The 27,503-nt window shown below is 39.5% G+C and overlaps 1 protein-coding gene across 4 annotated transcripts; it reads right to left on the bottom strand.

The window, feature by feature from the left end:
* Nucleotides 1-12: 12 nt before the first annotated feature.
* usp45 (ubiquitin specific peptidase 45) lies at nucleotides 13-27,324 on the bottom strand. Of its 4 annotated transcripts, none has more exons than XM_058647366.1 (19): nucleotides 26,778-27,324; nucleotides 25,469-25,579; nucleotides 25,026-25,195; nucleotides 23,729-23,829; nucleotides 23,298-23,398; nucleotides 16,799-16,950; nucleotides 15,334-15,429; nucleotides 14,646-14,776; nucleotides 9,843-9,930; nucleotides 9,295-9,333; nucleotides 7,161-7,242; nucleotides 6,530-6,621; nucleotides 5,952-6,008; nucleotides 5,324-5,455; nucleotides 4,375-5,041; nucleotides 4,067-4,164; nucleotides 3,799-3,885; nucleotides 3,436-3,580; nucleotides 13-2,232 (listed from the first exon to the last, which is right to left on the bottom strand). In XM_058647366.1, the coding sequence occupies exons 2-19, from the start codon at nucleotides 25,569-25,571 to the stop codon at nucleotides 2,102-2,104; spliced, it is 2,472 nt and encodes an 823-aa protein (XP_058503349.1). In that variant the 5' UTR covers nucleotides 25,572-25,579; nucleotides 26,778-27,324; the 3' UTR covers nucleotides 13-2,101. The 4 variants fall into 4 exon arrangements, with proteins under 4 accessions (XP_058503349.1, XP_058503350.1, XP_058503351.1 ...); XM_058647367.1 differs by having other exon boundaries at nucleotides 16,799-16,947; XM_058647368.1 differs by lacking the exon at nucleotides 9,295-9,333 and having other exon boundaries at nucleotides 26,778-27,320.
* Between the last annotated feature and the right edge of the window lie 179 nt (nucleotides 27,325-27,503).

The following is a 27,503-nucleotide window of genomic DNA, read 5'->3' as shown; positions in this document are numbered from 1 at the left end:
ACAAGGCCAGTATGATATTCACTTCATAAATTAGATTTATTTTTAGACAGTATGTACTTTTACTCATTCCAAATGTTTATATTTCAAAGCTAAATGTGATTTTCTTTTTTCAAGAAACAAAAGCTTACCTTAAGGAAAAACCCTGAAGCACCATGATTTTGTATTGTTATTTATATGTACAATTACATAAACCGTTACCTTTGCTTACAGTGACCTGTACTGTACATACATATGCCACACATATTCCTCTTTGCTTTTGTCTGCATATATAATTTCTTCATACCATGCATGCGTGTGCACACGCACACACACTCACACTCTGTTTCAAAAAACTAAATAAAACTCTGGATTACGATGCATACAGTATGTTGAACCCTTTTCCTTCCAATGGTTTGGCAAATGTGCGATAAGCAAGAAAACCAAGTTTTGATTTAAAATAGTTTTTTAAAAAAAGACAAGGAGTTCCTGTGACAGACAGACATTTCAAGAATAGGTAATACATTCATTAGAACATACACATAACAAAGATGTAGTACAGCATGAAGCCTCTGATTTTTTTTTTCATTGATAGTATTCAAGAATAAAAAGTCAGTCTTGCAGTACTGACTCTGTAAAACGTCTTGATGGGTTTGCACCTACTGAGTTACAGCACAGCTGAAAAACAATGGAAGGTAAACAAGGTGCTTTGATGGGCTGATGAGCATCTAGTACGTTTGTTTGTGCAGTGACACCAATCGAGATACTGGTGGTAAGAACAAATGGTATTAAAACTGTGTAGAGTAAACAATTTGTGAGTTTGGTTTTGATTTTCTGCTCCGACATGCGGTTGAAAAACTCATCTTTGGCAAATGTAACCGACTGATCGTCATACATGTATACATTCTGATGTTGGAAAAACTGCTGTGCTACTCTTAAAAAGGTGCTGTGTGCAGCAGTTTCAATCAGTGTGTCAGTGTAAACTACTGTAAGATGTGATAACATGAACAAAAAAAAAACAAAACATAAACAAACAAGAGCCAGGGCTGAGACAATTGTTAGCCACACATCAGGTCATTAACCTCAAAGTCTGAGTGAAAGTCATCAACGTTGAGTCTCCATGATGGACTCGAGTGGCGTGAAATTCATTGACACAAAGCGCACAAATCATGAGCGTTACTTAAATACTTGTACCTGCACTTCTGCCACCTCAGGCTCACTGATGGTACGTGTGGTTGACGTTACATTCATATAAGAGAAGCATTTAGTCAGAAAAGACTCCTCATTCCTGTTCTTGACAATTATAACACTGCTGGCCACTACACAGACTACTGGTGATTATAGCACTTCTCCCACTGCTCATTTGTCATCAGTGAAAATGTGCAAATTCATGGTTCTCCTGCTCTTTCTTGCCATTATCAGAAATAATCAACCATATTTGTCACTATATCAAAGCCAATGGACCCTTGCCACACAATGTCAAATCAGCTGTGTAGAGCACTGACTTGAGGAGAGCTCTTTCTATTTTGCTCAGCCTGAGTTGTCATTTTTTGTTAATTACAATACAGTATGTACTAATTTATTGTGGCAGTTGTATTCTGATTAGAAAATGCTTCACATTCAGCACCTCAGAACTTAGAACCCTTAGAACATTATCTCCCCCCCTCTCTCTCATACACACACACACGCCACACACACTATTGACATCAACTATTCAGTGCGGAGCACAGTTGAGCATGCATTAACTCTGCCTGTTTCCGGTTAGTTACTGAACTCTTTCATGCACTTTAAATCTCAAGCATACAATTGTGACCAAGATAAATTTAGAACAGCTCAAGTTCAATCAACCCCTTTTTTCATACAACCGCTTTTTAAAGGGTAGGATCTTTTATGACACAAACACGACTGAAAATCAGGACCGTGTGAAATCAGAAAATAATTTGGACATCTGATCTGAAAGTTGCATTTAGACTTTGTATGAAAATGACTATGTCCACAAAGTGAGTGTGCAGTGAGGCCTTTCCCTTTTTCTTCCCTCCATCCACTTACAGATATCGTAGGAGTTGACATAGAGGTTCTTCAAAAAAAACAACACAACTCGAAATAGATTTTTAGGCTGGTCACGTTACAGCATTTCCTCATAAAAGAGCAGGTATGCCTGAGAATTGAGTACCCTTGACTCCGGTACTGTCTGAACGGTGGTATCGCTGACGTACACCCACTGGCCTGGGGAGCTTCCACTGGCCTCCCTCGCACCTGGAAAAACAAACATGTAAAACAAATCATGTGACATGAAGCTTCGACAGACAAGTTTGTACATAAAGGGCAGTGTGCCTGTGTCTTTAGGTGAAGGTATCATGAGAAAATATTTGTAAATAAAGCAAAAATGTATTGACTGTAATTTGTTCAACAACACATCCTCACCAACGACGTCCAGACATTTCTTTCATTGATATTTACACAGATGAAACTCCAACATGGTATAAGAGCAATACAAGTTACATGCACTAAATCCTTGACATATTTTTCTTTAAAGCATTTCTTCATCTGTTTATTCTTAGATAAGGACTTTGGTAAACTGGTTAATTTCCTTTCCTTTAATCTATTTCTTGTGGAAGGTTAATTTAACATATTAACTAACATCAAGTGTCAACCTGAAGATATGATTATGTTAATCTTATCTTCAGAGATGTTAATCTAGAGGAGTCACAATCAAACTATAGTCTTGCAATGCCTGAGTTGGAAATTATTGTTAGAAAACACAAACAGGAATTCAGCCCTGTTTCAAAGATGACAATCACAATTGTATAAACAGTGAGTACAATGAGTATAATTAAATAAGCTGCTGCCATGGATGTAAATTGCCCTCCATGGCTCAATATCATTTAATCAAACTAAGAATATCCAATTACAGATGAGAAGAGCTTTGTCAGTGTTTGTAGGTGTTACAGTTGGTATATACTAAACCACATGACTGAACTGCTGACCGAGTGTCATGTTATTATCATATGTTTGACATTTTTAATGATGCACCAGGTTAGAGACCAAAATTTTGTACTGTTTACAGCATTAGTTCTGTGAAAATCTCTTATCTCTATATAACCAACCAAAGTAAAGTTAGTATAGAAACTGATCAAATCAAAATGTGAATCAGAAAAAAACTGATTCAGTAGTATAAACAACTGCTACCTTGCTTTTTCAACAACCTTCCAGCACTATTCTGTAAATGTGGACACTCTGCTTGAGATTGACAGAAAAAGAACAGGAAAAAACAACATGGTTCTAAAGAAGACAAAGACCTGCATTCACTGTGCCCTTTGACTTCATCAACCTTACAAAAATTGAGGCCTTTGTTGCACAACTACAGACTGCTTTTACTACCTTGACAATAAACACAAAGATATTGTAGACAAACAAAATAAAAGGTTTTACAAGAGCTCAGGAGAGCTGAAGCCTGACCTGACTGGTTCCTGTGGTGCTGTTCTGTTTTCCTCTGGGCAGAGCGTACTTTAACATATGCTGTGTAGTGGCCGCCACGCATTGAGCCACTGTGCTCGACAATCCCATACAGACTGTAGAGGACACGCTCACCGGCTGCCAGGTTCTGATTGAAATGAGAAAGAAAAGATAAGTACAAAAGAAAATGGAGGTTAAAAAAGTAATTACACAGAGAAAGAAGTCTCCAGGAACAGTTCTTTCAAGGACATCTATTATAAACTCAACCACTGAACCAAGGAATAGTAGAAACATTTAGTGCAGTAAAGATGAAAAGGCAGAAGACTTTCATTCATTCTCAAGCAAAATGAATTTGTTGCTTAATACCTTGCAGGATGCCGAACAGAATGGAGCCAGATCCAAGACCAGAGGGAAGTCAACATGGCGGTTCACCTTTCGAAGGTTCATCCCTGCCTTGAAGTACAAAACAGAATCACTGTGCATTCAAATCTGGGCCTTTAAACTAAAACACAATCCTCAAAATCACTGTCTAGAATTAAAGAAAAGACTGAGAAGTACATCAAATACATATACCTGCATTTTAATTTCTGTTAGATAAAATGGATAGTGATGAAAAGGCTGTGTGGCTACTAACCTGGTGGAAGCGTTTCAGATGCAACGTGATAACTGGTGGCAGCAAAGATATCAGCATTTGCTTCCTGGCACTGGTGTAAATCTTCTCCACCCTCTTATCTATGCACACCCGAAAAACACACAGATATGTTAAACTAAGTCACTACAAGATCATGGATCCTTAAGTTTTAATACTTAAGGTGAATTAAACAGTCATCGTTGGAATTTGTTGTTGTGACTGGGTTGAAAAAGAAAAACAAAACTATCTTGTATCAAGCAATACAGGTTGGCTGACACCAACTTGATGTCCATTCTCAGATGTGGTCTTACCGGATGAGCTGCTCTTCCGCAACTGCTTCTGTCTGCGTTCAGTGCAGTTCTCACACAGCAGCTTGTTGTTGCCCATCAGCAGCTCCACTGAGGTAAACTGGTGGAGGCAGGACTGGATGGAGCACTCCTTGGAGGAGGGAGTGTAACTGTGGGACAGTGCCTGGAAGGCTCCCTGGTGGTGCTGATGATGGTGGTGAAGGTTGTCTCGTGACTGTGCCTCTCCCTGCTCCTCTGGAGAACAGTGTGTGGAGGCAGAGCAGTCCCCAGAACTATACCCCAGGTTAACTTTAGACACTGCAGTAGCTAGCTGCTCTACAGCACCACCCTGCCTGGTGGAGGATAATGACATGGGGGAGGGGGCAGAGACAGGTGTAGGGGATGGAGTGAGGGTAGAAGTGGATGATGGAATGGACGTGTGCCCGTGGCTGGAGGAGAAGGTGCGTGGGGTCCACTCACTCTCTGATGCCTCACTGTCAGCATCATTGCTGCTGTCTTGAGCACCTGAGTCTCTTTCACTGCCATCTGACAGGCTGCCGGCAGTGGCCATCTTGCAAACTGTGACCCCACGTGCTAATCCACCAGCTCCCCCCTCCTCCTCTGGTTGCTCCACCCCACAGCTTGCTCCCTTCTCCTCCACAGAACTTGAAGACCTCCTGCTCTGTTGTTTCTGGGGAAAGTAGAACAGACAGATTAGCCCCTTTTAGAGATGCAGACTCTGCTGGAGTCACTGGACTTCCACATTGGTTTTAGGCACAGCTCAAATTAGTATAAAGCTCTTACACTGCCAGTTAAGTCATGCAAAGGATTCCGACATTTGTGTTTGACCTTTAAACATGAGATGAGGAAGAATGCTTAAAAATAGAGCCTCAAAAAATTTAAAACCTCATTGCCAGCAATGACAACTAAAGTACAGCACAGATGCTACTACGTTCATGTTTTACACACTGACCTGTCCACTCAGCTTCCTGGTGTTTCTGTTGACAGAGTGACCTGCAGAAAAAACTTGGTCAGTGTGGGAAGAGTTTGTGTCCTGCTCTTTGCTGCCCTTGCCCAGCCTACTGGGATAGGATGGTTTTGACATCTGAGCACAAAAAAAAAAAAGAATTATCAGTAAAAACATGACATACAGCAAAAAAAAAAGATACATTTAAATCTTATACTTTATTAATCCCCTTAGGGAAATTATTTCTCTGCATTCGACCCATCCTAGAATTAGGAGCAGTGGGCTGCCACACTGAGTAGCCCCCTGGGAGCAATGGGGGTTGGGTACCTTGCTCAGGGGTACCCCAACCCTTTTTACCTGGTGGGGACTTGAACCGGCGACCTTCCAGTTACAAAACAAGTTACCTTTTCACTTGGCCTCGGGCTGCTTTTAAAGACACTACACTGTCAGACCAAGATACTCATGTCACTGGCCAAAACTTCAAAAGAGCGATAGCAGTTAGAATTTAGAGCTATTTAACACATAATACAAACACAAATATTTCACTGACAGCGGCTTAAACATACACATTCAAAGAGTTATTATTATTAATTATCAAACATAATTTTGGTTTTCTACAGACATGGAAACTTACTCTCTCCTCTATGATTGGTAAGGAGATGTCTATGAAAGCCTCCTTCACTGTGGAGATCTGGAAGAAGAATCACATGAATTAGTATCTGCATTTATAATATTCCATTATAGTCAAAATCAGGTGCAAACATGTGCTGCACATTTTTAACAGGACTAGAAGACATGGGAAGCAGCTGTTCCTCTGCTTTTTCCTCTCCAGCTCCACACCTGGTACTCTCCACCATCAAGGATACTCTAGTTTGTGTTTGCATAGTGGCTCTTGCTTTGTTAACAGCCCACAGATCCGACGTTTCATTGTAAACGCCTGCTGCAAACAGTTGGTGTTTGAGCTGGTCCTTGAAGTGCTTTCTTTTAGTTCTTCTTCTGTAAAGTTTCTGTTCCGTTTTCTCCGGTTTTATTTTCAAATGTGTTTTGGGTTAATATGTATGTAAGAAAATGCGACTAAGTCATCTTCAACCCAGGTCAGTGTCATATCACAAAAAGAGAATGCCACTGCACACATGTATACTGGGAGACAGTAAACTTGTCAAACCCCAGTGAGATTAATACTGACTATTTAGTTCAACCATATATACTTACATGCTCACACTCTTCACACATAATAGTGTTGGTCAACTCGCCTACAAAGATGCGATCAACGAAATTCATCTTCACGCCATCCTTTCCATATGCTGGGAGAAAAGACAGACATAGGTTTTTGATTTACCATACATGATGTGAGCAGTAATTAATGAATACTTGTGTATCATGAATTTTACTAATAATTGTGTGATAATTAAAACACAACCTACAATTTACTATAGATTAAGAGCAAGTTTAAAAAAAATTGTAATCACATTCATTGTTAAAAGTACAAAAGTGTAGAAATGCCACAGGGAAGAAAAAAATACCCACGCCCTTTCACATAATAAGATAATATTCGCATTATAATGAGATAGTTTTTTGCTATGAAACTGATCTTGTTATAGCGATAAAACTATTCATAATGAGAAACTATCTTGTTATAACTATAGCTTGCATGTGCAACTGACTGCGACTGGGAAAGCAAATTTCCCCTTCAGGACATTTAAAAGTTATTTACAAGTCAAAGACTAAGAATATACTCTTCTCCACCAACAAATATTGGACCATCTGAGCTGTGTTTCCATTAACTGCCACAAGGTGGGACTGTTGATCTTGGTCATCTGTCTGGTGTAGCACGCGTATGAACCTTTGACTTGACGTTTGGTCTCCTCATCTGCCGTCTTCTCTGTGGGATTGTTAAAGGCCTTCAGAATGCCTGCCCTCACCCGCTGCAAACAAAAACACAGAATTTATATGACACTCGTTAACACAAAAAACAAATTACGTAAATTAATGTAAATCACACTCCATAGGTTCTGTGGTGTCTTTCTAGAATTCATCCTATGACAGCCATTACTGACATATCAGAGTATAAGTGATATCTGAAGCTGACAAGTATACCTATTATAAGCATCATTTGTGTAAAATAATTATTGTGCTTGTCTAAAAACATTATCATGTATATCTCATAATTAACTGCGCATGTTTGTGTGCATATACATTCTTAACAGGACCTACTTATTGAAGGTGACATGGTCAGTGAGTGTGTTGGTGAGAGAGCTGTGATGAGACACAGCCACAGTAAAGCACCAATCAATAGATAATTGGCCATGGTCTGTGTCTGCAGTCAAAACCAGTCAGCCCCCACTATTGTGGGACCCATGCACTGGACTGGCTATTTAGGTCAAAAAACTCTGTTAATCCCAAACTAGCCAGTATGCACCCCACTCCCTCAGCACAGCCAAACCAGGCTGAGCCTCTCCTACTAATTAATTACCAGTAACCCCCACACCCACACCCTTTCTCCTTCCCCAAATACAACATCGTGCACTGGCCTACAAAGGACAGCCTGTGGGAGGAGGGTAGTGGGGATGGTGGGAGGGTGGAGGGGGTTACTGGTATAAGGGTGCAGGGGTGGAAACTTAAATTTAGATGGGTGAAGTAAGACAGTCCATGCCCTCAGAGAGAAAAACCTACCGTCTCAGCTAATTGGTGATAATTGACTGGGGCCATATTAGCATATTTAGATCTCTGATACTAATGGCCAATCAACACAAACACTTAGAGCCTCTAAAAGGTTGTAATCACCCACTGTAAAAATGCCGGTCTCCCTCTTTGACACACAAACACTCACACGGAAGCACAAGTGTATGTGAAATTCAACTGTGTTGTTTCAAATTCATCTTATTTTAAAACTTGGATGCTACCAACTAAAAATAAACATTATTGTGTCATGATTGCTCTATGCTTGAGAAGAGGCTTTGTCAATTACACTCATAACAAAATATAGTTTGTTATCAATTATGTGGTAGATTTTTAAAAACATATTCAACAGTGCATCTTAAAATACCACTGTTTCTCTGAATGTGCTCAGATGAATACATTCATTTCTGAGCGATTGAATAACGAAAGCTGTACCTCCTCCCTCTTCACTTACTTGATTGGATTGAGATACAGGCTGATGAGTGTGCGTGTGTGTGTGCGGGAGAGGGCTGTGGGTGACCCTCAAGCACAATGGGACGGCCCTGGAGCTCATTCAGCAGCTGTGGGTTTCCCAAGATCACACAATGATGCCGGCCGTGCCACTTGCAAGTCCTCCAAGTGGCACAACTGTCAATGTTCTCAAGTTTGAATGGGAGCAGTGGAGCCCAGCCTGCAGCCCCTCCTGGGCCTGCGGCTGACCACTAAACACACCCGCTAACTTCTCCTCCTTGATTCATGTAGCCACTGGTGGGGCCACAGGGGCCAGCTCTGCTGTGGGGTCTCCTAATTGCTCTGTGAATGAGGGGGGTGTTCTGTTCTGTGTTTGCCAAAAAACATGGCACCATAAGATTAAAACACAAAAACTGCCTCACCAGGCAAAAAGATCCACTGGGTTATGCGAGTACATGTGGCCACCCACAAACAAACAAAATCTTTTTTTTAATCTTTTAATAGACAGTAAGTCCGATCTTTACCAAATTCCAGCATCAGATATTTTGTTTAATTGATGACAGTGACTGACTGATAAATATCAAGACATAACATCTTCCAGAACCAACATAATATAGATAAATAATCTGTATGCATTTGATAATTCAAATTATTCTTTCTATGCTTAATCTATTTCCTGGTCAACATTTGAAAAAGAGAAATCCCTTTACAAGGGTTGCACTTTGTGCTTTGAAACAAACAATAACATGTTAAAGGGGCTATATGTAAGCTTTGTGATAAGAGGATAAAAGGGCTCTGCAATTCAAACTCAAAATATTGTAGTTCATTGATCGTCCTCTAACACCTACCCAGAGACTTGACTTTGCCAGGTATTTGAGTAACCAATCCTGCATGAACCAAGAGATGGAACAAAGAGGAGTTACAACCCCTTTTATTCACAAAAGTGGTGGTACCACTGTTGTCAGTAAATCCAATATTTCAATTTAACATGTAATCATGGTAATTTTATGACTTAATCAAACTCTTACATACAGCTCCTTTAACTGTAACAGTTGTAACATGAAGCTGGATGCTGAGGATGAAGGAATTGCCAGCATCAGCACTGAAAGCAAGTTCTAAAACCAGGCAGTGCCTCCTGTCTTAAAATGATATGCACATACTGTACATACTGTGTCCTCACTTTGCTCACTTTGCTGTAGAAGAAAGTGAGTCCTGAAGACTGACTACTTGAAGGATTTTTCAGTCATGAAAAGTAAAATATTACTACAAACTCTGAAACAACTGTGTAAAATGATTCACCACAAAAGTAAGTAAATGCTGTCTTCAATGTAGTCATTACAGGTAGTCAAATGCAGACATTCAGAATGTGTAAATTGTGCAAGGTGTGTATCCTCACCTTAGTTTCCTCTACTCGTATAGAGTCCAGTAAGTAATGCAAAAGCTCCTGGCTGTCTTGTTGCTGGTAGCCCTTAAACCGCGGAGCTCTGAAAGACAAAAAAAAAACAAAACACATGAAATTCAAGAAGACCTTGAGAGATTCAGCAACTCATTAAAACAGATGAATCAAAATGTGTAAACACGGCTTCACGTTAGTCTTTACAGGGTCACCTTCACAAAGCATTTGCTGTGAAAAGACAGCTGTAACATGCCCTCAGTGTTGTCAGTTTACACCAGGCATGGATGTAAACAATCGCTCTTACACTCTTGCATTTCAAACACTTAAGAAAACACAATAAACATTAACCTTAATTACAGTGGGTTATGCTAGTAAAACACAAAGGTCTAATACAAATATGAGACCACAGCTGTACCATGCTGTTCTTTGACATTTTGCTTAACGGCTATGAAGGGCAGACCATGATCCTGGACATTAATGCCAGGGGAGGCTCTCCTTGGTCCGTTCCCTGACCGCCCATATTGAGGCAGATGTGAGGACAGATGCCAGGTGCAGATGGGCAACCAAGGCTAGAGCCACTGCAACCTGTTGGGCCAAGCCAGCCACTTAACCACAAGACGGGTTGGTTCGACACACTCAACCAGAGACCATGTCTCTGGTTAGTAAAGCTGCCACCAGTCAAATGGTGACAATGTTCAGAGGGTGGGGGCCTGGGATAAAACTAATTAATAGCTAGATGAAGGTCAATTTCTCATACTGCATGACCAGTGTTTCTAAGGGTCTAGTACTAATGTGTTAACTGTTTTCTTTAATGATCACCCTGAAGTGAAATAATCTCTAATCATCTAACATTGATTGTGCTAATCATCAATATCAAGCTTGTATTGTGATAATATACAAATAATATTGTTTTTAAATATTATACTAATAGTTCATTCACAAAACTTTAATAACAGCATAAATAGCAGAAGTTGTACTTTGACTGTCATGGGAAAAATGTCCATAACATGATGATTGACATTTGTTTTTGGAAAAATTTATGTTAACAAAACAATAAATATTTTCTCATCTGAATAGCAAGATTTTTGGGCCAGTGATTTTCTGCAGCATAGCAGAATTGCACAATATAGCTGTTTTGTCACACATTTGATCAAATAATTTCAGTCATTTTCGATTGTGATATTGCACTTGCTCATATTGCAACTTTGATTATTTTGCTATTAATTCTGGAGCCCTTTCATAATGCCTTTCTTAATCAAAGAAATCACATATGATTTACATCTTTGAGAAAAGTTTACATGAGGCTCAAGAATGGACGTCCAAGACTGGGGAAGAGATGGCCAACCACATTCTCTAGACACCACCCTTCCCTGACATTTTTGTGCAGACATATGGAGAGGGATGGAGAGAGCGGTGGAGGTAGTGGGGAGCACATATACAGTTTTACATCAGCTCAAAGTGAGCAATGTGTGAGGGAATTCCCCCCTCTTGTTTTGCGGACTAGTCTATACAGTGCCCATAAAGGGGGGAAGATAGTAAGAGAATAAAAGAGAGATAAATGGAAATACAGTATAGAGCAAATAGAGATTAAATGAGTAAAATGGAGAAAAAAAAATTTAACAGATGCAGAAAAGCTTGGTTGGGATCAGTGGGAATGAGGAGGTCTGGAAGCTCATCCCCATGGAGAGAAGCAGAAGGGCCCTGTAGCGCTGCTCTCAATCTGGCCAATGCAAACAGCTGCGGTGCTAGCACAATTAATAGCCGGATGACTTAGTACCAGACACAAGACCACACAAGCTTCCCTTAAAAAACACACATGTATGAACAACACAATGCACCCGCACACTGTTCACTAATTAATCTACATTTAGAGGTCATTAATTTGTAAGAATGTGAACAAGTGACCTATTTGCTTTGTCCAGATGCATATGAAGAAGGAAATCAGTTGAAAATGTTTCCTCAAAGTTATCTCAACACCTACATTTTTTTTACCTACATTCTATTTTTAGATGGGTCAGGAAATTAGCCTGTCTAGTTCTGTCAACATCTTGCATGGCAGACCCTCATGATTAATTTGAAATTAGGCCATACATTTAGACCTTCACAATCAGCTTTAAAAGAAAAAAAGAATTATGAAAGTGTGCATGTGTCTTTTCGCGTTTTAAACACATGGGGTTGTTCACAACCTTATTTCAGGTTTCCTGACATACACTGTCAACAAACCACCTGAATATTTGCTCCCTTTCTTCAACCTGACATTTTTTTTGCACCTATACCTCCTAAGCAGATATCATGTTAATGTACAGTATGTGTGAGTATGTGTCTTGGATGCCAGAGCACTAAATTGAATGCAGTGATGTTCTCAGCTATTTCTGTCACAGCTGTGAGGCTTCTTATGTAAGTCTATGAACAGTATTTAAAAGATGTGGAGAGGAGAGCCTGACTACCTTTCTTTCTTTTTTTTTGCAATACTCAAGTCCAGTGGCCACCTTGACAATGTAATTAGATTTTGAAAGATATACTCCAAATTAATGCCTCTATGTGGCCCTTTTGCATTAGAAATGCATAGGTAGTGGATCTAAAAATTGGGAATAACAACTCACAGTGTTCCCACTGAATAAATCATACTTGATACTTCCTTAGGTTACTAAAAGTAGTAGACATTCTGTAAAAATTCTTTGTGAGACCTAAAATCCCAATACCTGGGTGTAAACACAATTTTGCCTGTCATTTAATGATATTTTTTGCAGACTAGCTTCGACTCCCCGGCTGTGACCCGCCTTGGCACCAGATAGAGAGTGCCGCTGACCATCCAACCCACACAGCTTGGCATGAGTATGAGCACCAGACCTCTTCTGCTGGCAGGAGGAGGAGAGGAGGCAGGCTGTGGGGTACTCAGCTGGTTGAGGTCAAACACATGTGCAAACACACATGTGGCAAAATAGACATACTTCAGGATGGAACTGGGCTCAACAGGGCTTAAACTCATAATGACCCTAATCTGAAGCAAAAAAGCTTTATTAACCTGCCTGTCAACACAAACACACTGGATAAGGCACTGAAAGAGGACCAGAAAAGCACCGTCAATTCTCTAAGGTCAAGGGCAGGCCCAACCCTCTTGAAAAGACAAGACTCAGCAATGACAAGTGAGGTGCAGCCATAATGAAGGTCACTACAATGCGGAAAAATGTCCCAGTAAACAGGAGCACTTCTTGACCCTATCAATTCAGCTTAAAGCTTTAGATTTGATTGACTGTAGAAAAGCTGCTGTGCGGAGGAGTTTAAAAGTAAAAAATATGCAATAGCTAAGGCTAGCTAGAATGCAGCTGTATTGATGTACACTGTGTGGAGATTATAAAGTAAGACCTTGAGAATGCAATAAAGTGAACTGGAACAACACCCACTTTTTCTCTCCAACTAAGGACAAGTATTTTAGAAGTATTTTAGTACCTCAGAATAAAGTATTATGCAAACTGTTCTGATTGCCAAAATTTCACATAGTCATTATTATCAAGTGTTTGCACTACTATTTATTTTGGACAATACTTTATTTCTTTAATATATTATTAGTATTATAATATTCTTTAATTCTACCTCCCTGCCTTGCTCTGCTGCATCTGCTGTTATGCTTCTGCCTTCCCTCTGTCAGACACAGTAAAACAAATCCCAGCGCGATAATTTTGTGCTTCAAGTAGGTTTGCTCTATATGACAAATTAAGTAAATAAGATGCTGTACTTATACCAGGTGTTACACTGTGTTCATGCACATATACATTCACAAACTTTACTGTCCCACCATCTGCTCTATGTTTATAAACATTTAACCTATTTGGTCAAATAATAGAGATTTTTTTTAGATTTGAGTTATTTAAAGTTAAGTATATAGATTCTTATGTGTGAATATACCTATTTTGTGAAAATACTGGCTACATATACATATATACACAGTATATATGTATAATGGGTGCTGAGGCTGAGCTCATAGCTCTATTCAAATGCATGTCAGTGGAATTGGTTGGCATGCGTGGGTGCATAAAGGTGTGTGCAATAGTTGCTCTCTGAATGCACAATTGCCTGCATGTGTTCTGCAGGCTGAGGTGGTACCAGGTGAAGTGGCAGCCTTCACACAACCACCCACCCCCCACCTCCCCACACACACAGGCCTGTCTGATAAAAGCTAGGTACCAGAATAACCGTCAAAGCCACACCAGAGATGTACCCACTCATCCATCATTAAACACCCTGGTCACCCACCTGCACTACTAAACAGTGCACCACCACCGCCTCACATACACACACACACACAGTGTGGACACAACCAACAATGTACCATGTTCGAACAACAACTCAGCCAACCAAACATTCATACTGCTCATAAAAGACAGAAAAACAAATGTTCAGTTCACAAACATGTGGCACACAGCCTGTTAGACCTTGCTCTAGATCAAACATGACACAGGTGGTTTAGCAGTGTTGCATGTATCAGAAAGAGAATGAATACTCAGCTGCTGCTGCTGCTGCTGCTGGGGTTGGGTATTTACAATGGTCCATTGCTGTATATTGAGTTTAAAGTTCAGCCATGACCAGGTGGTACCTGGATCTGGCTGGTTAAAATAGTTATTACCACGGTGATGGGTAGTATCACTGGTAGTAGGGTGAAAGCTGTGGCTCCTGTTGAATTAATAGGGAACTATAGTGATGATAGTTTATAGAATGACTTCCAAAATCAACTGAGATGATACATGTTCAATGTATAAGCACTTAGAAATAGAAGGGAAGTTTTTTTTTTTTAAAGTGTCTTACTTCTGACAGAGCTGATTAAAAAGAATCTTGGGATTGACCTGGCCTTTCCCTGGTTCTTTCATGCTCTGGAGGAAGAAGAACATGGCAGCCGTCAGTGGCTCTGGACTGGGCAGCGTGATCATTAATGGACTCTGAAAGACATGGAGTCAAAAGTAATCAATACACACATTTTCCAAATTGGATGTTTTGACAAGAATTACAATAATCAGCACAACAATAAAGCAAGGTCTTGCTCAAGCTTATTTAAGCAACATATGAAAAGACATATTACATAGTTTTTTATGTATATATTATGTTTGGAAAAAGTTTATTTCAATATTAAAGAAGATTTTTCAATCCTATTTCCTAAGAAATGCTGCAGCACTAAATACTGAAGACTACTTTAAAATAATCTCCAGTTTTTTTTTATTATTGTTATATATACAGTATATGCAACAAATGATGATCATTCAGCCATGAACTATTGAACTTTTTCTTTGTGGTTTGCATTGGAGCTGGAGCCGATAGCAGCCAACATTTGACAAGAGGTGGGATAGCCAGTCGTACAGAACAAAACAATATTCAACATCTACAGGTGAACAATTTAGAGCAACCAATTGACCTACATGTCTTTGGATTGATTGTCCTGTTAGTGGTCTGGTTTGGAGAACACTAAACATGGAGAGAAAAAAGCAAACTCTAACTGTACCAGGTTAGACTCAACAGGTGGGCAGATCCTCAGTTTGTATCCTTTCTCCTTCAATTCCTGGATAAGCTCAATGAGCATGTGTGTCTGGGCGAAGTTCTGTAGGGAGAAAATAATTTTAACTCTCAGTAACATTTCAGTAACAATTAACTCATTGTGAAATCAGTGGATCACAAAACTGGCAAACTGCTGTTTTACTGTTTATTTAACAGTTTTTTATTTGGATAATAAAAGGACATCAACACAATCTGTTATCCTTAAACAATATGCAACCATATTCAGACTAAGGTTGAGGCAAATAAATGTGATCAATTAAAATACAATTATGAGAAGTTATCTCCATTTAAGTATAATTTAAGGAACTGGAGTGAGTTCATTACTGTGAATTGGGTTTTCTGTGAGTTTGAAATGTAGAGAAGATCCTTGGTGAGGAGGTAGCCTGATGCGGCCATTGTCCCCTCATGTTGGAGGAGCATTTTTCTGTCCCTTTCAAGTGACATTTGTTTTGTCACATCCTGGCAATGAAGCCAGTTGCTATGGAAAACACACAATGGAGCTGGCATTCTGAATGCAGACACAACTCATCCTTTGACAATTATGTTTTTTCAACAAAAAGATTGCAATTTCCAAGGAAACAATACAAACAGACAGGGTGAGGGAGGGAAAAGGATGTAAAGCACGCTCACTCGAATTTCAATCAACGAGGAAGGCCGTGAGGGTGATTAACAAAATGGAGGGAAAAAACAGCTTCATTGTTGAAGAGGCATGTCAGTTTGCAGTCACCATGACACAACCAGAGAAAGACGAAGGAGGCTCTATAGCAGTGTTGTATGGTGAACATGCTCTGCACCAACTAAGAGCCACTCATGCATAGTCAGGTGAATGAGTACAAGCCGGCACTGCAGTTACTGCTACACTGAATATCCTTCAAAATGATCTCAAGATCTAACCAATATAATGTAAGTTGTTGTAAAAACATAAACTGGTTACTATAGGTCAGGCTTTGTTGTAAAGACATACTATGCATATTGTCATGTTAATGACTTTCAAGCAGGTTATTTTCAGTGACGGATCTGCTTTAAAATAATGTTATCATGCATCATATTCATAGAAAAGTGAGTAATCCTACTTCTGTTATTTCATCTTCATTCCAAGTAATTATATTATACTACTGCATTAATATTGTTTTCTAAATGCTTTGATTCTGCTGCACAATAGCACACAACCAGGTCAATGCTTGAACTATAGCAGTGGTTCTCAATTATTTTCTGTCATGCCCCCGTTAGACAGAATTTCTTTCACGGCCCCCCTGAATTGAAATACTATTGAGAACCTGATAATATTTATTTCTTTATTTATCTGTATAAACCACTGTGTGAGTTGTCCGCCCTGCCTCTCACACCCCCACTGACACCTCACCGCGCCCCGCCCCACTATTTGAGAAGTACTGAACTATAGTAATACCAACCTGCATAACAGCATTGAAGAAGCAGGTGTTACCAAGGTTAATGATGCCTTTAACAGGAACCAAGGTGTTGTGGACGACTGGACTTTTGCCTCTGGGTGGATCGGTGCAATCTGATGGCTCCTCTCGCAGCTTGATGATCTTGGGTGATACTGCTGGAACACAGTAGCAAAGTAGAACAAACTCAAAAAACATGAATGTTGGAAATATTATGTAGCAGCGTACAAGCCTCGAAGTTAAGGAAATAAATTATAGGTGTACAGTAAAGTGCATCGACAATCCAACTGTCTATGTCTGACTGGAGATCATATTTCTGATCTGTGATTTGGATTGAACTTTTAAAGTTGTTACCACCATTTGGCAACTAAGACTGAAGTTGCAGCTAAGATGATGGCTGGGTTGACAGCTTGGTTGAGAATGAGATTGAGGGTGGAATTCGGCCTTGCAGCTGGAAAAATGTCAGTTTCCCTTAAAGTGGGACTGTAGCTTGATACAGCAAAAACTGGGCATAGCCTTGAAACGAGACAGGGGCAAGCTGCTGGGATGGCAGCTGGAAGGAAAGCTGGGTCATTTGGGAAAGCAGATGACAGCTGTAGATGTTTCCACTGGTTCATGAAGGAGGGGTGGGGGCCGAGGATGGAGAGATGGCTCTACAGGGCCAGCTGTTCCTCCTGATCATCAATGAAAGCTAGCCTTAAACAGCAACTAAGACACAGATGGTCAGAAGCTAACAGTGTCATACAGATAGTCTGCTGGGGACAGACAAGAGAAGGTGCAATAGCTGTGCAAGCAGCAAACAAAAAAGCCACAATGACTCAATACTAATAATACATAACTAAGGCATGTTAGTTGCTACTGGTTGGGTCGTGAAGATTCAGATTTTTCAGCTTCTTAAATTTAAATATTTTCTGGATCCTTTGCTCCATATAACAAATAAATCCTGAACAAATACTGAATAATTTTGGTTTGTGGACAAAACAAGACTTTCGAGAACATCATCATGTCCATGTTTGGTAAACACTGATCAACATTTTTCAACATTGACACAACACTGACATTTACAGACCTAACAAGTACTTGATTAATCGAGAAAATAATCAACAGGTTCATTGATTTTGAAAATAATCGTTAGTTATATTGCTATATTCTGCCTCAAAAGCAAGGACCTCTATGTTGTTTATTTTATATACAATACTTGAAGCAGTAGAAATGTTGTAAATTAGGGGTGTTTTGTAATTGAAAAGAGGGATGCGCAAACTGTTTTAGCATGACATGCACCTGTACCTGACCTGCACCAATATTCATGCCATTATTACTTGGAGCACAAAAATGACCTTGCCTTTACCCATTTTCAATTCATGCAACAACTGCCTGTGCACAATGCATATAGTGAAAAAGAGATTCAACCTACAGCTTTTCCTCTTCAAGGTCAAGGACGTCAGCATGACTGCCCTTGTCACAGTCGGTGGAATATGAACCTTGGGCTTTTTACTCGGGGCCTGACAATTTATATTTTATACATTTAGGCATTTTAAAACGGTCAAACTGGTTTGAGTTTTGCTTCAAATTTACATTTTTTTTTATCTGAGAAAGTTTGGAACATTTATGAGCTGTGAAGAAAACATTGTCCTGCAGTTTTGGGACTGAGAAGGTAAGGGCAAGGTTCACCTTGTTGGGATGACATGCTGTTGTGGTACTCCCCCCAGTGGTGCTAAATGGATCTGGCCCTCTGTGCTGGCAACATCTGGAGGCCTATTTTCAACTTTAATATCGGGCCATAAGGGAGCTCCCATATGTCAATGCATGGAAAACAAGTGGAGATTGGGAGCGCAATGCAGCCCCGAAATCAGGAAAAAATATATATAACTGGATATGGTGTGAGACTAGAAAGGTGTGAAAGAAGAAATGAATGAAGAAAAGGACAGTCTGTTGATGAGTCAGTTTAGTGTTGCAATGTTTATGAGCACAGACCCAAAATTAACGCGCTCAATACATCTCGAGTTGAAGAGCGACGACTGAGACACTGGCAGCAGAGGAATGAGGAAACTAACTGGGTGGAATGGGGATGCTAACAGACACACTCTGCATCTGGGACCATCACCCAAGGTAAACAATGTTCAGGGAGCCATCTGGTTAAGACTGGGGAGAAGGGGGGGCAGAGGATGGCAGTTGAGGGGAACAGTGGTGGAGGGAAGGTTTGCAATGAGCACAAGCATATGGAAAAGCAGATTTTTCCTCTCCCTGCAGCAGTCAGCGAAGGCAAATGTCAGCATGCTCTGCGTCCACGCTTGACTGTGCTGCACTCGGCACCACCACCTGGCCCTCCTTGCTCAGCCACCGAGTATGGGCAGCAGTGACACTGTGGAGCCTTTCCCCAGGGTAGAGGAAAGCATCACGATGCTCAGGCTCATACACATGCATGCATGTACACCAACACCTCCTGCACTCCCTGCTCTTTTTCGCACAAGAGATACACAAAGAAACATGGGACTTGTTTGCTCAAAAAGAGAGCTGAACTTAGAAGAAAATAAATAAAACTATTAAAACTAACCGGCTTTCCTGAAATCTAATAAAATATTTTGTTAATTTCTTGTTTGTTTCTGTTATATTTGACATTCAGCCAAGCCAAAGCAAGGCCAACACCAGATTTCATGTGAAAAGCTGAGGAAAAAAAAAATTCATTGTATTTCAAGATTTTCCATTCCTAAATGTAAAAGTGAACTTAAGGGCATATAACAATTTAACAGTTGTTTACTGTATAGTAATAACTATCCAGTAATAATATCCAACACAAAAACTGGAATGTGAATGTAAAACCATCTGAATGTGATTCACAGTTGAGTTAAGAAACTATCAAATCCTATGGCCAGTGGGCAGTGCAGCAATGTGTGTGGTGGGTTGAGGCCAGCTTCTTTCATGCAGAGCAGGCAGTCAAGAGGAAGGCCAGGCAACACCAAATGTCTTATTAATTCGCTAATTTGTTGTGACTGCAGGGCATGAAAAGCCTGTTTCCTTGCCATCTGAGGCCAAGAGATGCCAGTGCCTTGTTACTTACAGACACGCACCTATTTACACACACAGCTTTTGCTACCACTATCTGGCCTACTTTCATGTCCGGTGGTGGGAATAAAGACAAAATCATCCTTGATTACCTCCATGAACTAATCCACCAGGGGACAAGCAGCTAACTGGCTACTGACTCAGCTAAGCTAAAGTGACAGCATACTCAAGATGACAGATTCCAAAAATCAACAACCAAGGACAGCAAACCAGGTGAAAAAGCAACAGTGCAGGAAAATCTGGACCTTAGGCATGCAGAAATTAGATTTTTTTTTCCAGGTATGAAGGATACCTGTACTTTAGGTATCAGCCATTGCAGTATATTGATCTAACACAACAGTTTAATTTATATTAAACACACGATAATGGTTGCATACAAGCAAGTGAGAAAAAAAAAAATCTAAATTATCAGGAATTACAATTCAAGAAAACTGTCCTTGTGCAAGCTAAATTTAGTGGTCAATCATGAAGTAGAATGCACACACAGACATAATGTAGAATATTATAGATTAGTCCTATTTTCACCAATATCCAGCTATTTGAGTATCAAACCAATATCCAACATCAATATCAGTTTCCAGACAGTTTGAGTGGGCACATCTGTACGAGAGCAGAGATTGGAGCCATTATTTTGCCAATTGTTTTTACCTTGACTATGCATTTCATTGTTAGAAACAGCTTTACATAACTTGTCAATTCAATTATTGTTGTGTTTGTATTTTGTAATGAGGAAGTAGCAGAAAAAAATGCCTAAACATTGAATGGCAACTTACTTTGATGACTTCAATGCAACAGAACTTGGCAGGGCCAACCTGATTTCATACAATTCTGTTGTCAATTTCAAAGTACAGTTAAAATGCCCAAATGTAATCTACTCTATGTCTGCTGTGTTATCTATATTCCTAAGATTTATTTTAAAGAAGGGGGTGGTCATATATTTATAAGTCACGTCTCAAATCTGTAGAATAAAAAAATATTAACATTTACAATTATAAAACAAAAATATCTAAGTCTCAAAGGAGAGAGGTTTTTATTCAAATTGAAAATGTTAAAAACAGAAAACACATATTAAATAATGTAATATTAGCAATATAATGACACAATAACATACCAAATCATAACAATAAGTGACATAAAACAAGAAAGAATTGACAGATTCCAGTGAGAAACAAGCTCTGACATCTATTCAGAACTAACATTTTAATTTGCTCCACAAAGACTCGCCAGCTGTGTTACATGCTGGAGTCTAGCTCTCTGAGGTCAATTAGCTTTTTACTGGAACTCTGGTACTTGAGCTGAAGGCCTTGATGGTGAGAGAGCACAGTTAATCGACTTTCTTTCTTCCCTGAGCTGTTGTTGTACAAAATTATGATGGATTCTAAAAAAAAAAATCCTTGCTGGGCCCCTTTTGTGCTTGGGGTTTATGGGAAAAACTGAGTATAACAGCAGCTTTTGCTGAAAACCTGGCCTTCATGCGGAAATGCAATTTCACAAGCCTCCTCGACAGACAACAACAGCCTATTCGGCTGCAACAGGGCTGCCCGCTTCTATAACCATCTGGCCAACCGGTGTGAAACAGTTGGGTGGCAGGAGAGGTGAAAGGTAATTTAATATGGCAAAGGGGAAAGCTGCACTGTCAATAGCGACTGCCCAGCTCATCAGAATGTCAGACCCGTGGTCACCAACATGTACACTAAAGGGCAGCTGCACTGTGATATGGACAACAAAAGAAAAAAATACACACACAATACTTGTTGTCAGTCTTTGCTGGTGAGGGTAAAGATAAATATATTCCATACTGTTAGGGGAAAAAAACAGCAGCACGTAGATATCTAATCAAGAGAATAACTTACTTTATAGAGGTATAGGGTATCTGCTTGAGTTAAGCATGAATTTCAATAGTCATTTGTGCATTTGTGTGTGTGAATCCACAGAGAGTTAGCGCGCTGCAGCTGTTAGATCTAGTCGCTCTGACTTGTTGAGGACCCTGGCTCTCACTAGTGCAATGCACAGGCCCAGAGGTGGTGAGGCAAAAAGCATTTTGTCAGAGGATGCAAAGGGACAGAAACAGATAGTGATGGAAAGACAAAGAAGAGTACACAGTACAGAGGCTGCACCCCACGCAGCTGCTCTTGTTCTTTAGGGAACCCAGCCGGGAAGCATCACTCAAGCGCCTAATTCCTTTAATGAGTGCAGTCATGCGACATGCAGGGTGAGGGTGAGCGACTGCTGCAGCAAGTAACCTACAACTCTAGAGCTGTAGCTGAGTGACTATGGATGGACGGACCAGCCTTGCTCGGCCTGGGTGTCTGGCCTCTGGCCACAAGGCACCAAGCAGGGGGCTAAAGAGTCCAAAAGTGACGATGTCCACCACCCTGTTCAGCTACAGCCTGTTAGGGAGACTCTCAGCATGCCAGCACAAACTCGATCAAGTACAGCAGGGCAGCAACAGAAGGTGTACGTGTGTTTAAGTATAGAGAGGGGGTGGAGTAGGCAGAGGGAAATTCATATATGGCTGGCTGACTGGCAGAGAAGGACTCAGGTGGTCCAAGTAAGGTGAAAAGACATAATACTGAAAGTAGGCAGTCAAACAAACATGAATGTGAACACAACCTGCTGTCACAGAATTAAAACTTTTTTCAATCTCAAATTATTCACTTTTTGACTGGTGTAATATGTATGGTCATGTTTATTTATCCAGTATATGTTTGTTTTGTTCCTTTGTTGGCATAATTACACTGCAATTGAATGTCAATTGTGCAATATTTTATTGGTGAGTCATTAACATCACTATCCCTAAGAATCCATGCCTGTAACAAAGTGGGCTCACTAATCACACTGCAGTATTACCTGATGATGCACATAAAGGCCATCTTTACAGTGGAGCATGATGGGATATTTGAAGGAATTGAAATAACATCTGCCACCAGGGGGAGCAGGTGCACAGTCAATTCCTGCTATGTATTGTAGGTGAGCCATTTACAATGATAGATTTGAACCTTTGTGACCAGGCAAATCAGATTATCCGTATCACAGGTCACTCTGTTCAACAATCATTAATCTGGTGACTTGATGAACAGCAATGGTCTTGGATGAAGTTATGGTGTTATTAGCTTCTACTATAGGCACATTATGTTCTGGATATGTCAAAAACTAAATAAATCTTAATGAGATTCATCTGTGTCAATGATTACATGTAATTATGTGGAATTCATAAACTGTAATCATTATAAGCTCTGAGAGTGTGTTCAAGGTTAACCAGTTCCACTTAACATGAAAACAGGTTTGCTAAATTAAATTAAGGTTTTATTAAAACACAGCACGGACGAACTTCTTGCCTCGGTGAAATGTGAAATTGACGATGTGCATGTGCATGTCTTTCAAAAGAGGAATTCAAAAACAGTAGGTGGCTAGACCTCAGGAATGTTGTGAAACACTTTACCTGATGATGCCTTGACAGAGTGCTTTTGTAAAAAGTCCAGGGACTGAGCCAAAGCCTTCTTGTTGCAGTGAGTGGAGAGCTCCTCATTACATTCAAAACACCTGTTACAATGAGAGGGGGGTCATAGACAGTCACAGAGAGGTTTTAGGGTTACTGTGGAATTTAACAGCCCTCAAGAAACGAATGCAGAAATGAACCATTTTTGATTAGTGAATAACTCTACTGAGGTTAAAATCATTTATAAAACTAAAACTATGAAACTACCCTTGGCTTATTGTGGTAGTCATGATTACGTCACAATAACATTGTATGTTGTTTGTAAAATCACCGGCACCAATTTGTTTTCTATATAAATCCACACAGTGCAGGTTGACAAGTGCTTGTAGTGAGTGCAGTAAGTACACAATTAATACAGTTCAGAGGTTTCTCACCAAGCTTTCCATGTGCTCAAGCTAATGGTGATGCAGTGAGACTCTGGATGGAACATTTGGTAGTGCTTGACAGCGTGCTGGATCTCCGAATTGTTACAGCCCTGTAAGATAGTTTATTTAAAAAACATCAGTTCAAAACCAGCAGAGAGCACACACATCAATTTTCTAAGACATTTGGCTCATTTCTACCTCTACATAGCCAAATTTGTATCTGGAAGAGGCATAAAATTAATAACTTTTTTTCTAAGCCTTTTGACAGTGAACAATAGATTGACTCGGTACATATTTATCTATCTCTGTGTTTCATGTTTCTCAATGTTTCTGTTTTACACTAACCAGGCCTAAAGGAAATCTATTAGCATTATAATAGACTGCTTCAAACTTAATTAAACAATATTAAAACTGAGACAAAACAAAACCGATGCACTTTTTTTAATTCAAAATGCATTTCTTAGAGACGTGACTAAGTGTAAAGGGAAAATAAAATGGTTTCCTGTACTATTGGGCAAACACTTAGAATGAGATTCATCTGCCATTTCAATGCAGGAAGTGAAGCTTTGATTCACTCGATGAAAGAAAAACAAAGAAAATGGACATGCTCGCCTTTCCATGTACTCAGGTATAATAATTTATGGATCAACAGTTTAATAGTCAATCACAATGAATACACTGGAGACAAAGCACTAAACAAGCTTTATATCCTTTCACATAAGCATAAAAAAAGGAAACACCAATGTTGTTGGTCAAGGTTTTGAATTGATCATGTCCATCACTATACAGGTGTCTGTACACACACACATGCACTTAGTGTGTATACGGTCCTTTAAAATGCATTGGAATGCAAGGCCAGTTGCTTTGTTTTTTCTGGACATTTTAGACATTTAATTATGAGACAAAAAGATGAAAAAGAACAATTTGTATTTACATGTTGATTCTGCCTGAACCTATTCATGTCAAAAGACTTAAAAGTTCTGAATGTCTACTCTTCATTCTAGCTGTGGGATCCACATGACAGTTAGTGACTGTGTGTGTACAACTTTTATCAGACTTATTCAGTCGTATACCTCTTTGGATGAGATGTGAAAAGACAAAAAAAACAATGCTCTCATGCTGCCTGTGTTTATTGAAGCATTTATTTTATATTCATATTATATATATTATATTATATATTTATATTATATTGTCCAGTAATTAACCAATACTGAGTATCTTATCAGCTTATCCATAATCCATATACACTAAATATGTGCCATGTACAGTGTTTTCCACCATTTAATTTTCTAAAAAACAATCTTACCTGGAAGCCACACTTTAAGCACACAAGGATGTCCTGTGATGCTGCAGGCTCTCCATCGATCAAAGTCCTCTCCTTCAGACACTCTGAGCAAACTAACCACATACTGGAGAGCACAGACTTCTTCACTGAGCTCAGGTCCACTGCCTTACTCACATGCTGACAAGTCAGTCCTAATAAAACAGCAAAACAAAGGTATACCATCAATAACAAGCACATGTTCTCCTTACTGTAAGATGAATTCATAGTAGTGTTTGATATTCGACCGATTGAGCTTGGTATATTAGCTCAAATTTTTAACACTCCAAAATGACAAAACTAGAAACACATTAGTTTTCAAGACAACAAAGCAGTGGCTGAATGTACTTGGGCTGTAAATTCTAGCATTACTAGTGTTAAACCGTCAATATACAGGTCTGTACAGGTGCCCAGCTTCAATGACTTACCACTAACTTCATCTGACGACTCTTCATCTCGAGGTTTCCGCGGTTTGTTAGTCCGCTTAGTCATATTGGCGGCTTTCAAAGAGAAAGGGTCCTTTAGCCGCATCTGGAGCACTGGAGGTGAACATAGAGGACATAGAAAAAGCAAAAATAGGTTTTACCGTAATACCTAAATTTATCAAAGTTGGCCCTCATATCTGACTTCCACTAACATTTAAATTAGGTTTCTGTCAGTTAGTGAGCAGCATTACTCAATCAGTAATGGGTGTATTTTGATACAATTATCTTTAAAATGTGGAATATACAGTAGCTGGGAAAATAAACTAATTATGTTTTGGTGGTAATCCAGTTTCAGATTCAGAATGTGTTTGTTTTTTAAACAACTGTTTACCTTGTAAGATAAAGGAGACAGCGTATTGGAAATGTAGGGAAACTTGATTGATGTCTCTATTTATAAACAGCAACTCAGTTTTTCAGGCTTTCATATTTAAAGCCATTTCTGCTATATTCACCTAGTGCAGCTGGGACAAATCTAAGGCAACCACCAAGCTTTTAATCCACAGCTGCAGTAAAGAGCAGTTTTAATGCAATTTAACCCTGTCTGGTATGTATTTTACAATTGTCTCTTATTTCTATTTCATGTTTTTATGACTATCTCTGCTTTTATGATTTTATGCTGGTGAGCCGAAAGCAAATTTCCACCAGTCAGACAATAAAGTTATTTTCTAAAACATTTTAGAGCTGGTCGTCACTGGAAACACTAATTACCCATTTGTAAAGATTATACAGGGCTACCACAGGTGAGTCAATTGAAATAATTTTGCTTCTGAAGTTAAAAGGTTGAGATGCGTTTGGGATAGGGCTGAACAATTCATCAATATTTTTTATCAAAATGGCAATACAGCCTACTGCAACTTTCAAATGGCAGGAGGCTAAATATTTAGCCAAATATAAGCCAAAATGTGTGTCAAATAGAACACAGATCTCACAGATCTGCACAAATATTATACAGTAATCACTTGAAATATGTTTTTGGAATTAAAATGAGAATAATGATGTAAAAATGATCATTCCCTCTGATATCGCGAACCATACCGCAATCGCAATTACTGTCAAAATAATCGCAATTAGGTATTTATTAAAAATCGTTCAGACCTAGTTTAGGATAATAACCTGGTAATGTACAATAACAGGATTAAGAGGCCTCAATTGACCCCGAGTATCCAGTTTAAAATGATTTACGCATTAGTTTAACGCATATAATCTATACAAACATCATACTGATTTGGGGGGAGACATAGTGCGAACTTACCACTCTATTTCAGGTCCTATGTTGACTGTATTGACTTAAAGCCAACAGGGAGATGTCAACTCTTCTTCCTGGCTAGCAAGCAGGCTAGCTAGGCTAGCATGTCAGAATGAGTAAAACATTTAACGGTTGTGTTTTGTCGGACAACACGCGGGTGTATTCATTAATTTTAAGGGAGTTGTAACAATAACAGCAGAGCAGTGTGTCGTTACGTATTCCTTTTTGCTACATGCCAAGACAGCTCTCGGTAGCATCGAATAGCAACGTGCTAGCAACACAAGTCAACATGTGACGCACTACGGCAGCTCATTTGGCCTTATGTGGCGTTTACGGACAATTTTCCATTTGACTACAAGATTCAAAACATACGGTGGTGAAAGAAATTATCATGGGTTTTGTAAAAAATGTGAGCGGCTAGATTCGTGTAGGAGGTGGGAGTCATATTGTGGAATACACCAAACTTAAAAAGCGACTGTTCCTCTTTGTAGCCATACTGATAATATTTTAATGTAACGTCTTTCTTATCATCATGCTGAGCATTAATTGAGATTGTCGCTGTAAACCGAGTCCTTCATTTTGTGCACAACTACACAGCGTAAGTCCGCGGGGTTATACTATCATGCGTATATCTATGGCTAGATGTGGTCAAACGTGTGGTTGTTACTGTTTCGCCTTTTCCCACAACAATAAAAGCACCATGCGCGTGTGAGTGCGATATATAATTATCTA

The sequence above is a fragment of the Solea solea genome, chromosome 13 (genome assembly GCF_958295425.1).
Source record: "Solea solea chromosome 13, fSolSol10.1, whole genome shotgun sequence".
Lineage (NCBI taxonomy): Eukaryota > Metazoa > Chordata > Actinopteri > Pleuronectiformes > Soleidae > Solea > Solea solea.
The sequence above is the reverse complement of the archived record's forward strand: the minus strand, read 5'-3'. Positions and strand labels throughout refer to the sequence as shown.